The sequence below is a fragment of the Pongo pygmaeus genome, chromosome 2 (genome assembly GCF_028885625.2).
Source record: "Pongo pygmaeus isolate AG05252 chromosome 2, NHGRI_mPonPyg2-v2.0_pri, whole genome shotgun sequence".
Classification (NCBI taxonomy): domain Eukaryota; kingdom Metazoa; phylum Chordata; class Mammalia; order Primates; family Hominidae; genus Pongo; species Pongo pygmaeus.
Window position 1 is genome coordinate 180,496,830 of NC_085930.1, and position 13,244 is coordinate 180,510,073.

At 39.5% G+C, this 13,244-nt stretch overlaps 1 protein-coding gene across 4 annotated transcripts in view; it reads right to left on the reverse strand.

The window, feature by feature from the left end:
- The window catches only part of TNIK (TRAF2 and NCK interacting kinase), a 400,067-nt gene that overhangs the window by 305,175 nt on the left and 81,648 nt on the right, over window positions 1-13,244 (reverse strand). For all 4 annotated transcript variants that reach the window (XM_054479691.2, XM_054479690.2, XM_054479687.2 and 1 more), the window contains exon 2: window positions 4,200-4,265. In XM_054479691.2, coding sequence (XP_054335666.1) covers window positions 4,200-4,265 — 66 coding nt within the window. The remainder of the gene's footprint in view (window positions 1-4,199; window positions 4,266-13,244) is intronic.

A 13,244-nucleotide genomic window follows, 5' to 3' on the forward strand; every position in this document is an offset into this window, starting at 1 on the left:
CAGCCTCCCAAAGTGCTGGGATTACAGGCGTGAACCACCGCACCCAGCCCAAAAGGTCTACATTCTTGTGAAAGAATATTTAATTTTAAATTTTAAATTTTAAATAGCTCTAGAGGTATGAAATGGGGTTGAAACGGTAAACATTTTAGGAAGGCAGGATCTCAGCACAATGTGATAACATTCAAAGGAATTGCAGGAAAATGGACTGACAGAAAAGTAATGAGTTCCACATGACTGGAGGTCATGAAGGATGGGCTGGACAGCCAGCTGGCAGAGAACTCAGAATGAGGACTATGAAGACTCTTATAGCCCGCTGGAAATATACACACTCACAGCATCTCTCTCTCTTAAGCACAATAGCCACCACGATGGCCTCTCTACTTTGCACTTTACAACCTTAAGAAGTATTGAAAAGAAATATGAGAAATACTGAGGAATCCTTCATATTCCTAATTCACATTATCACCCTGGGATAAAATATGTCTTCATTTCTGTAATAACCAATCTATATTCAAAAGGGCAAATTAGGAGACAGGATAAACCAACATTTATTTAAAACCTGTGGCTAATTTGTAGTGGTATCTTACCAGTAAACATTAAACAATTGTTTCAATTTATTAAAAGAATTACTCTATTTTAACAAAAATGTGTCCAGATTCCATTAGGTTCCCAATAGGTGGCACGACAATAAACAGCCAAGACCTTTAGTAAATGGGTATGTGGCCTTTTGTTGGTTTATTTTTTAATGCAGCCATGAACAGAAGGAGATGGTTTCCTCATTAAAAGTCCTGAGAATGAATCACTATTCTTTATTATTTACCTATGCTCCTCAGTAAATAAAGCAAAAAACAGACATTGAATCACTACTTGATTACCTGGGACTAAAATGCTAAAGATAAACAAATCTAACCTTGCCCAAAACAGGAATAAGCTAGAATTGGGAGTAAGACTAGAAGCAACTTTGAAAAACTAAACATTATTAAATGGCTTTTACATAAAATATTTATATGTCTACTTCTAGATGTACCTGACTCACATGCAGATACATTTCAAGAGGTATTCTCTGAATACCTACATATCCTTTTTGCCTATTATATTAAGTATGTTTCTTTAAAACTACCTGTAAACAAAATTATATTATGCTAGGGAAGCTTATACAAAAGAAACATAATAAATTTTTCCATAAAATAAAGGCTATGTCCATATACTTATTCATAAAGTTATACCTGACTTTATGAAAACCAGGAATACTAAAAGAGAGACTTTAAAAATTAAAATCAAAGGCTTAGCATTTGATATGGTTTGGCTGTGTCCCCAACCAAATTTCATCTTGAATTGTAGTTCCCATAATCCCCATGTGTCATGGGAGAAATCAGGTGGAGATACTTGAATCATGGAGGCAGTTTCCCTCGTCCTGTTCTCATGATAGTGAGTTAGTTCTCATGAGATCTGATGGTTTTATAAGGGGCTTCCCCCTTCACTGGGCACTGATTCTCTCTCCTGCCACCCTGTGAGGAGGTGGCTTCCGCCATGATTGTAAGTTTCCTGAGGCCTCCTCAGCCATGCAGAACTGTGAGTCAATTAAACCTCTTTCCTTTATAAATTACCCAGTCTCAAGTATTTCTTCATAGCAGCGTGAGAACAGACTAACACAGTATTTAACAGAAAGAAAATACTTATCATATGATTTTATGTATAAGGACCTCCTCCTAGAGCTGTAACATTTCTATTTATACCTATAGTATTTTAGAAACATACATATTCCATAAAAGTTGCATAATCTATAGTGCAATCACTTTTTAATGTAATTTACTTTAGGCTCACATATCTTTTAGCTCATATTTTGCTATTTTATTAAATTTTAATCTTTTAGAACTCAGAATGACAGCAGGACTGGATTAGTGGCCTCAGGAAACACAGGGTCTGTTCATGAGCAGTGCCACCTAACATCATCTGGTTACCTAGAAACCAAACCCTTAAATAGGTAGGTAGGGAGTTACAATTCTTTAAGTAAATCAAAACAAGGCCCCATAGCATTTTTTTTGGAGGCGGGGAGGGGACAGGGTCTCACTCTCTCGCCCAGACTGGAGTGCAGTGGCAAGATCTCGGCTCACCGCAACCTCTGCCTCCCAGGCTCAAGAGATTCTCCGGCCTCAGCCTCTTGAGTAGCTGAGATTACAGGTGCGTGCCATTACCACCCGGCTAATTTTTGTATTTTTAGTAGAGACGGGGTTTCATCATGTTGGCCTGGCTGGTCTCGAAATCTGAGCTCAAATGATCCACCTGCCTTGGCCTTCCAAAGTGCTGGGATTACAGGCGTGAGCCACCGCACCTGGCCAGGCCCCAAAGCATTTCTAACTATATTCTCATTTGACTAATACACAGAAAAGCTGTGGTGGCTACAAAACAATGGGGCTGGTAAAAGAGACCAAATCTCCTGTCCCAAAGTTCACTGCATTCACCATGACCATTCTTTGCAGAATCTCCCTTAAACTTGGAAGGTGCCATAGTACTGTATCAACCACCAAGAGAATGGAATCCTTTAGAATAATAATGTTGACAACCTAGCTGCTAAATATCTTCCCTCTCTAAAAAGATCTGAGACCTCTTGCCATTTGTTTCCTTGCCTTTTTCAAATAACAAGAAATCACGGATAATTCTGGATTTTCCAAATATTCTCATCCTTAATTGAATCTCTTGGTATCTCCTCTTATAAGAGTGCAGAGTTTCACCTCTTGAATTAGTGTACCAAGCTGTGAATTGTCTCCCGAATGCATATCCTATGGGTGGGAAACATAATGAAACAGAAAGGCTCTAAGAAATGGCACCATAAAACCAACAGCATGCTACAGAGTTGCTCCTTCATATTGACAGCAAATCAGAAGTAATTTTCTACCTAAGTCAGAGCTTAATTCATTAGTTACTTCACAAGTTCAATCCAGTTTCTCAAAACGCAGTAACACAATCTTCCAACCTAATTATCTTCATTGAAAGTATTTAAAAGCCTTTGCTGAGACACATTTCTTTCTGTGTCAGACAGGATCAACATCAAGTGAGCAGGTTGGGTAGACTATATTCTGTCTAACGGTAAAAGATGTACAATTTAGGAAATAATCGTTTCTTGCAAGGGAGAATTTTCCCCTGGACACCAAAGGAAACCTCTCGTAAATAAACATATAAATGTGTATCCACTTACAATTGTGCTTTAAAAAACAGAATCTAGAGAATACTCTATAAATAATACTTTTGACATTCTGCAGAATTGAAAATATTACAACCTGAATGATTTCTATAATAAATTTAATTAACTGAGAGAAGTTTAGGGCTCAGCAGGAATTTTTAAAAATAGAACACGAGATAATTTGTAATGGAAATGCCATCCCATATCACTGCCACTAGGGAAAATGATGGATATTTCCCTAGAAATTATCATGAGGAAACAGTTGGTTTGTTTTGATGGCATTTCAGTAGCTCATTCAATAAAACTCCAAAAGTTTTAGTCCAAAAACAGTTCACTTTCATTTTTTTTTTTTTTGACAATCAGAAAAGAAATCAACTCACATTTCCAACCAACCATTTTTCATAGATTATACTTGGGGAAAATACCTTTTAAAAACCTTTTTGAGTGAATTTGTAAGCAAAAATTAGTAAACAGGCAAGCAAGACTTCTTATTCCACAGCTCAATCTCAACTCAAGTTTAACTTTTAATTATTTCCTAAAATTCATCGCTGCTATTAAGCTTTTGCTTTGTGAGGTAACCAAGTTTTCTTCCAACACTGTTCACTCAACTCATTTAATTCATGCCCTAGGCCAATAACACATCTACTTTTCCAGCTGTAATAGTTTAATAGCTTAAATTTCTAAAGTAGATGGCATTCTTTTTTCTTTCAAAAACCAGTTCTGGCAGTGATTAAGTAAAGGAAACTGAACGCTTGAAGAGCTTCAAATATGTGCCATCAGAATTCATGTGTCACATACAAACACAGTAATATATGATGAAGGGAAATACCCAAATCACAGAATCCAGTTTAAGCAACATAACCACAGATATATTTTAAAAGATGGAGAGTCAATCAACAAGTATATTAATTCATTTTAAATTTGTTAGGAGCCATTTATGAGCCAGTGTAGACAGCACTGCAATTCATCATTCATGAACTAAAACCATACATAAGCCACACTCAGACTCAATACTTACCTTATAAACTTGCCCGTATGTTCCATTTCCAACAAGTTCCACCAATTCAAAGATCCCTGCGGGGTCCTGAAAGAAAATAAACAAACAATAAAAATTCAAAACAATATTCCGGACATTGCCTTAATCAAAAGCAAATACTTATTTAAATTAAGCAAATAAATAACAACTTTAGCTTCAGGGGCTCTCATGTGTTAACATTTAATACTATCAAAATTTTAAAATTTAAGTCAGCTGCAGCTATGAAATTAGCCAAGTTCTATTTTCTTTCCATTTTACATTTCTATGAAATGTGTTTAAATCAGGCAAAAGGAGATGCTTTTTCAAGTGAAATAATAACAAAGAAGTAACACATTTCTCACTGTTAAATGGAAAAACACACTTGCAGGAGCTACATCAAGATAAAGTGAAAGACTCATCATCCTGAGAAGGTTCTAATGTTCCAGGGTATTTCTCTTTGAAATATCTGAGCTGTTCATTGTGTTGAGTGAGCCCTGGTAGTTAAGAAGGGTGTTCGTGCATTGTGGGGCAATCTTACCTATGGTAGTCAACAGTTTCCAAGGGAAAATAGAGTCAACTTAACTACCTCTCTCAGAAAGTTTTTCTTTGGATTCATCTCTCTTCTGTAATACTGCCTCTACAAAATATACTTTTGAGGATAGCCTCCAGTTCCTGTAGTACCTGCTGAGTAACTGCAGGATTTAGAATGCAAACTAAATTGGAGAATTATTCAAGTTCTTATCACCAATCAGTTGTCCACTAACCCCAGGAGTCAGCTAAATGTTACAGTGTTCAATAAATATCCAATAATTACTGCTATTATAACTGAATTACTATCCCAAAAAGTTGAAAAGAAAAATAAAAGCCTATAAAATTCTATTCAGAGGCAGAATTGACTTTTACCCCTTACTGATTCCTAACTGGACAGAAATTGCTTCTTTAAAGGCATAAATCTAGGAGTCACAAACTTAAATGTCTGCAGAGGCCAGGCCAGTAACATAAACAAGTAAAGTGGTCCAGCTGGGGCCTGTGGCAAACTGGGCAACTCGAGCCTCCTTGAGGGAGGTAGGGTGTGGTATGGTAGGGTGGGGTGGGGTGGAGTTTACTTAGCTGGAGCCACTTGTTGTCTTGTCAACATATGAGCACAATATTGCCAGGTCTAAAGATTTTTCAAGAGAAACTGAACATTGTATTTAATGTCAGATCTCCTATTTTTTAAGTTTTAGGCACTTAATTTAAAAAATATTCTTAGGAACAAATAAAAATAGACTGTGCCTTTGGCCTGTCTCTACCTGACACTTACATGAGAGCAATGCCATATATTATTACAATGGGTGGCTAAGAGGCAGGCAGGGAATAGCCTGAACTTCAGATTCAGACAGACCTGGGTTAAATATCAGCTGTGCCTTGACTAGCTCTGTGATCCTAGGAGACCCCAAGAAAGCAACATATTGTCTGGGTCTGCAGGGATGACATCTACCTAGCCATACTCTTGTGAAGAATAAGTGTGGGCTTTGCACAATGCCTGGCACATAGTCAGAAATCTATTAATACCTAATAGTAATCACTTTTAAGCTGAGAAATTCCACACCACCAGCAGGATTTAAATGGGGGAAGGGGAAAATGAGTTTATCTGCTATTCTGGGGAAAGGGATAAATGAGTTTGATCTGACAAGTCAGGATGCTTTAAAGTCCAGTCTGTGGTAAATCAAACTCAAGAAAAGCCCCTGCGTAGGTGCCTTCAAAGATTCCACACAGAGAACAATTAAAAACAAAAACAAAAAGCAAACAAAGCACCCAACAGATTAAGCACTTAGTCACTGAGAAAGATTGGAGTTAGCACTACATTACCTACTCTTACAAAGCCAGAAGGGCAAGAAACCACACTCCATGCTCATGTCCTGAAAAATCCAGAAGTCCAGAAGTTCCAGTTATGCCCCACCTGGTCTGGGAGGTGTGGTTCCAGACAGAATCACAAAACCGGAAAACACTCTCAAGGGACTTAGAGCTCTGAATCGACCAACACCCCATAGTTAGAAGACATCATCAAGGCCACCTGGGAGGCCTCAGGATAGGGAAGAAAAATTTTGTTGGTTAAACTACTAGGCCATTAGAGCAGCAGGTTTTATTACAAATGGAATTAGAAAGAAATGAGGAAAAGAAAAAAAAAAAAGCCCATAAATGGTGGCAGCTGCTGTTTGTTTCTAAGCTGTGCTTCCCAGTAGTTTGTTTGCTTGGTGGTGTTTCTGCAACATATTTGGAGAGAAGTTCTACATTTGCTTGAAATAGCTCAATTGTGTTTTCAACATTCATTTTTCTTGACTAAAAAAAAAATAACAGAAAGAGAAGAGATACATGACAGTGATGAGTGGCTGCCTCAAGGAACCTGGGAATGAAACAGGGATGTGAGATTAGGGCAGGAGCACAAACAGGTGCAGAGCAGGAATCAGCTTCTACATCCAAGGGTCACTCGCCTCAGGGTCCCCTCTCAGAGCTGGGGTTAGTAGGTAGGTCTCAGGAAGATCTGGACAGCTGACTTGTGAGGCTCTTTTCTCTCCTTGAATAATCTCTTCTTGGGTATATGTCCCAACCAATCAAAACCAAGGAGGCTTAATGCTGAGCCTTTAGTTCAAACTGCTAGGAGAAGGTTTTTGCTGGACACATCCAAGGGCCTCAGAAGCAAAGTTCAGAGGAACTAAAGAGTTCTACTGGCAACTGGCCTTGCATAGGCAACCAAACTGGAAAGAATCATCATATCAGGTGGGTTCCCCAGGAATAAACCCTGAGACTCCCTGAGATTCATACTGTGTGAGTTTATTGGGGTACGCCTCAGAATCAACACCTGCCAGGGAGTAAAGGAAGAACTGGACTGAGCCGAAGGAAGAGCTGAACTGAAATGTAGTGGTAACAAAAACTTCATCTGATCCATGGGAGTGCTGGAGCTAGGACAGCCCTTGAGAATTATCCTACCTGGAAGCATCAGGCCTTTGCGTCCCATCTCCATTGACTAGTCACTGCATGTGGGCTGTCTCCCAATACCCGTCCCAGAGGTAACAATCTTAGGTGAAGTCACACTGTTCAGCTGAGGACATTTTTCAGGTGAACGTCATCCCTAGCTACCTACACTCCCAGCAGGTGGACAACTGAGTGCCTCAGCAGTGGAGAACTGAGCTCTGTGTGACATACCACAGCATACACTACAAGCATCATGGCTAGAAATGAGAACCAGTCTGGAATCAAAAGAGAAGTCTATAAGCATCTACCGTCTACAGTATCCTGAGAGTAACAAAGCAAAATAGCATAAGAGTCATGGTATTTGCAAGGAGGGGGCTCTTTGAAACCCTAGACATGGAAGTCAGAGGTATTATTCAGTGACACCTCAGTACTGACCCTAGGCTCTCTTCTCTCCCCCAATCCAAGTGCCTGGAGAGGCTGAGTGTTTGTAAATAGTCTTTCACACAAATGCATTTCATCATTAGTTACATCCTTGTAGAACTGTGATACAGCTTGAATAGTATAAGCATTTAGTTGTTTTCTCCACTCTAGAGTACCTCTAAAGTAACTTCCCCAAAAGGTCACCATGAACCTCAATTTCTTACACGTAGTGGTCGCTTCTCAGTCCTGTTCTAGTTGTTTCCTTTGAGGCATTTATACTCCTGAGCATCGCCACTCCTGCTGAAAATATATCCCCTCCACCATCTTCTATCATACCTCTTAGTCTCTCTCACAGATTCTATAATATTTCTTCTGCTCACACCTTCTAGGTAGGCTTCCCCTAAGGTTCCACCCTTGTCCACCACTCCCCTAATTTTGTTCACTAAGTGTCAACGATCTTATCTCCAAATGTCCACCATATCCATCTATTCCACTCCATTCACACAACAGGCTTCATCATCTTTTTCTGGGACCATTTGCTTTTAGTTAATTCTTTCTTCCTTCTAAGCGATTCTCCATACTGATCCTTCTAAAATAGACATTTCTAATCATGACACTCCATGATTTAAAATAATACAAGATATGGTTCAAACTGAAAGTCAAGGTCATGTCATTCTTAGGCCTGGCCTCCATTCCCAGCCTTGTGTTCCATCATTCTGTGCTATAATCAACACATGTCTCTCATGTCCCTAACACACCACACTCAGCTCTTGGTTCATACTGCCCATCTGCCAAGATTTTTCCTTCTTCTTTCTTTATGAGGCAAGCCCATCCTTGAAAGCCCAGCTTGCTGCCTCCTTTCTGAAGCCCTTCTCAAATCAGTGTCACTGCCTGTCTCTCTCTCTGCAGCCGCAATATGTTGTGCACAGCTCTGTGATAACCATTTTCACATAGTGCTAGCCTCTCTTACATTTCTCTCCCTTGATGAATTACAAATGCCTCAAGAGCAAGCACTGTAATACATTTATCTTGGTATTTCCAGCACTTAGCATGGTGTCCAATACATAACTGCTAGATATAACTATTTACTGAATAAGGTTGATGTCCCACTCCCAGTTCTTCAAGACATGTATAGCGGAAGTCACAAAAAATGGGAGCAGAATGTAGAGCCAAATGTCTAGCAAACTTACATCATTTCTTTTACATCTAGACAAGTTGTTCTACCACTGTGCCCTCTATCCTCCTTACCCCAATCCCAAATGGACAAAGCTGTCACATGTAAAAGCCCCTGTAGTATTCCCAGCTTAAAAAAATAAAATCCATAGAGCCTGTTGTAGTAAACTGTGCCTCATGTGCATCGAGAAGACAGGCTGTCAGAATGTGGCCAACAGAATGTGCAGCAAGGAGAGGAAGCTGTACCTAATAATCATGTTACAAAGACAGGAAAGCTAAGAGATAAGAAATCCACTTAATTCTCCCTCTTGTGTTTGCTTAGCTGCTCTTAAAGCCAGGATGAGCAGCATGGAAGAAAGTTACATCCCAAGGAGAAAAGAGCAAATCATTGACATTTACCAAAGTCAAGAATCCCTGTTGGCCACACATGCCTTTATTCAGATCTTAACCTTTGCTGGAAGGCTGAGAAGAGAATTTAATTCTAAGGTAGAGTAGTTTACATTATTTCATAATGAAATATAACTACATATCAAAAGGCAGACTATTCCTTGAAAGAAAATGTAATTTTTCAGCCAGTACTGATAAAAGCAAACTTGGTTAGTCATGACAATAAAAATTACAGTAATAGTGAACATTTCATGAGGACTTATGTGTCAGAAACGATTCTAAGCATTTTTCATGAATAGCTCATTTATCACAGCTTTATCAAGTGGATGCTATCATTATCTTTGTTTTACAGATTCGGAAATGGAGGCACGGAGGGATTAAATGCTTAGTCAAGGTCACACTACTAATGAGCGGCAGAGCCAGGATGTTGACTCAGATGGTCAGACTCCAAACCTTGAGTTCCTAATCACTATATCATAGCTTCATGGAACCATAATCCCCAGCCCTTGGTTTACCACCTGGTAGCTCTCTAACCTTGAGCCAGTTTCAGAACTGCTTTGAACCTCAGTTTCTTCATCTTTAAAATGTGGACAGGATTACCTCCCTTGGGAGCTACTATGAGAACTGTGAGTGTCTAGACTAGCTTGGGGCCTGATATGTAATAGGACTTTAATAAATATTCATTTTCTTCCTCCCTTTTCCTTTTCATCTTTGAAAATGAGTTCAGGTAATAAACAAAGAATATGCCACAGTAAAATTCAGTCTGCATTTTATAGATTTTCAACTAAAAAAAGCCAATAAAACTAATCTGGCCAGTAAAGGAAAACCTATTGCTTTTCAACCAATAATATTACCCACCACATGCTTAGCAAACAGAGTCAGATATTTATGGACAAAATGTATGTCTCTTTAAAAATTAGTTAGACAATTGAGAAGGCACATTAAGTTTTGGGGGTTCCGGGGATGTTGAAATAAATACTCTTTCTTTCAGCTGAGGAAATTTAGATGACATTGGCAGGCTCAAGCCCAGCTTCACAGCAGAGAGGAGAGATTTAAGATCTAGGGTTTGATATTCCCTGCCACTAGGTTATGCTTTAATTCCTCCAGGTCCTCTGAATGATACTGGATTTATAAGAACACTAAATAACACCACTGGGCTAAATCCCAAAGATTGAAAAAGGCAAACTTAAATCTATATCTAGGATGACTATTACCATCACATCATAAAAGATGATACATATTCTTCCCAATGCCTCCCCACTTCTTTGAAAATGAAATTGACACAGATCATGAGCAAATGGCCGACACAGACTCTAGACACCCCTCCTCCAAAACGCCTCTTAAAGACACAGCCGTTCTGTGACAAAATCTTTTACTTGAGGCCACCAGTCCTCTGGCAGGGTAAAATATACCCAACAGAATACGATGACTGAATAGTCCTCCCAGAATGACTGCTACCCCCGGATTCCCTATTGACATCTGCCAAACGACTGTGCTTACTCTAAACTTACGGGCCTTAAGAAGACCAAAATGTTATTTCTTTTAGAACCATATTTAGCAGCTGTTTTGTTTGGTTTCAGCCCTAACTGACAAGCATATGCTTACAAAAGCAAAACAGAACAAAGAAAACAGGAACAGTAGGAGAACTCTCCACATTTATCTTGAGCCTTCAGGCTTTTCAACATCATCTTCGAAAGTACAGCATTAGGAAACTGTGCTGACTCAACAACCCCCGGATTCTAGTTTATGCTGCACTCACAGCCAGGCAAGGTCCCTCGAAGGTAATTTTTTACTTTAACTTCCCCTCTTCTAAAGCAGTAGAGGTTTGCAGAGTCAAAGGTCTTGCTTTACACAGTAAGATTTATTTAATCCCTGACTGCTACCTGGCACCCTCCCTAGCCACCTAATGTGTGTTATACACTGTCCAAGGTAGAGGCAGTGGGGTACATGGCCCCTGCTTCATGGTGCTTCCAATCTAAGGAAGGAAGCAGACATGAGCAAATTACTACACGTACACAGTGATTAGATCATCATAACGACAAGCAGCATATGAAAAAAGGTGCTACAACAGTATTGATCCAGGAAATCTGGAATATAGCCCAGAAGTATATCTTCATTAACCTGCTGACCCAAAGAAGTCAACTCAACTGGAATAGATAATTCAAGTAAAAAACATAAATATATATAGAGAGATAGATAGACAGATAGATAGATAGAGAGAGAGAGAGAGAGAGAGAGAGAGAGAGATATGGATATAGGTAGGTAAAATACTGATTGTTGATTTTTCTTACTTGATCATCAGTGTAGGACAAATTAAACTACGCAAACCTATCACAGAACTGGTCCAAAACAATTAGGGTTCAAGTCTGGATTCCACTCCTTACTAGTGTTCTTTGACCCCTCATATTCCAGGTTTTTTCATCTGTAATTTGGGAAAATGCCCTTTGGCCTGCATTTTCACAATGTCGCATCCTGTGTATGGACGTTCTAGGTAACTCCCCAGCTCCCTATGTCAAGCATCGTCTTTTAGGAAGGGCTGTCCTGAGTGTAGGCTGACTCCAGGACACCATCTGCTCCAATAGAGCTGTTCCTGGCTAATATTGGTATCCTCTTACCAATACCAGCTCCTCAATGATCAGCTGGCTACTGGCAGAATCAAAACATAGTCAAAGCCAAGCCTCCAGGAACTGACCCTCAATACCGGTAGCTTCCAGTTTGGCTTTCATCTCTCAGAACAGGGAGACTGGAGCCTCCTCACCTGCTGTTTGGTTTGCAGTCTGCTTAGTTTCACCTGCTAATGTGCAGCAGCCAGCAGTGACACTGCTTTAGATCACCCTGCCCCTGCTCAGCTACTTCACTCAAGACCCTGCAGCTCCAGCCTGTCCTCACAAAGTCAGCCTTTACAACTGGATTTGAAACATCACTCCTCAGATTAATCGCTGCAAAACCTTAAGCTATACAATAAGCTATAATAGACATTATTGTTGTCGTTGGGATAGGCCATAGCCTAAATGCCTATTTCATACATTTTCATATTTCATCCTTATATCAACCTGAGAAATAGGTATTACTAACCCCAATTTTCAGATGATAAAACTAAAGCTTCAAGGAATTAAGTAACTTGCCCAAGATAAAACAGTAAGTGGTAGAGACAGCAGCCAAGACCAGACTGTAAAGTAAAGGTAAAAATACCTGTCATGGGAGATGGTTCTGAGAATCCAAAACAACATACATAAAGCATTTAGCACAATGCATGGCAGTGCTTAATAAATAATGGCTACTGATATACTGCTGTTGCTGGTGGTATTAAGAGAAGTTTCCCAAGGTGATGACAGCATTGATTCATAGTAGAGCCAGGATTCAAATCCAGGTATTTTGAATCCAAGTCCATAATTACTCATTTCTCTACAAACGGCCAATGCTGAAATTAACTTGGGGTTACGGGGATGCCGAAGGCCTTGTGAGTTAACAATGGAGCCAGAGAATGGGCAGTGACCTCAGGACAGGCAACCACCATGAGCCACGTGGCTGGGAGCATAGAATTTGTCTATACCATGGTTGCTTGGTGTCCCTGCCTCTTATCAGAGCCAGAAGCCCCAGAGAGGGAGAGCAAACAGGCTCTCAGATTTCTATCTGAAGCTAGTTTCTTTTTTTCCTACTTTGCCATTAGCTAGGATGAATGCTAATTACTTTAAGCTAACCAGTTAATTGACAGTGAGAGGCGGTATAGCATAATAGTGAAAACCACAGACTCTACAGCCAAAAGCCTGAATCGAATCCCAGCTTCACCATTTTCAAGCCATATGACTTTGGGCATGTTATTTAATCTTTCTATGCCTGTTTCTTCAACTATAAAATACTGATAATGGTAGTGCCCACCTGGCTGGATTACTTGATATAATAATTAATATATATAAAATGTGTAAAGCAATATCTAGCATATTGTAAGTGCCTAAAAAGTGTTCGCTAAAAATTCTTTACTCAAGAAAGAATAACTTCTTTACTCCAAGAATGAATAACTTTTATTGGTTTTGTCCACTGCAGTATCTCCAATACCTCGATCGTGACTGGGACATCAGAGATATTCAATAAATATTATCTGGATGGAGCAAG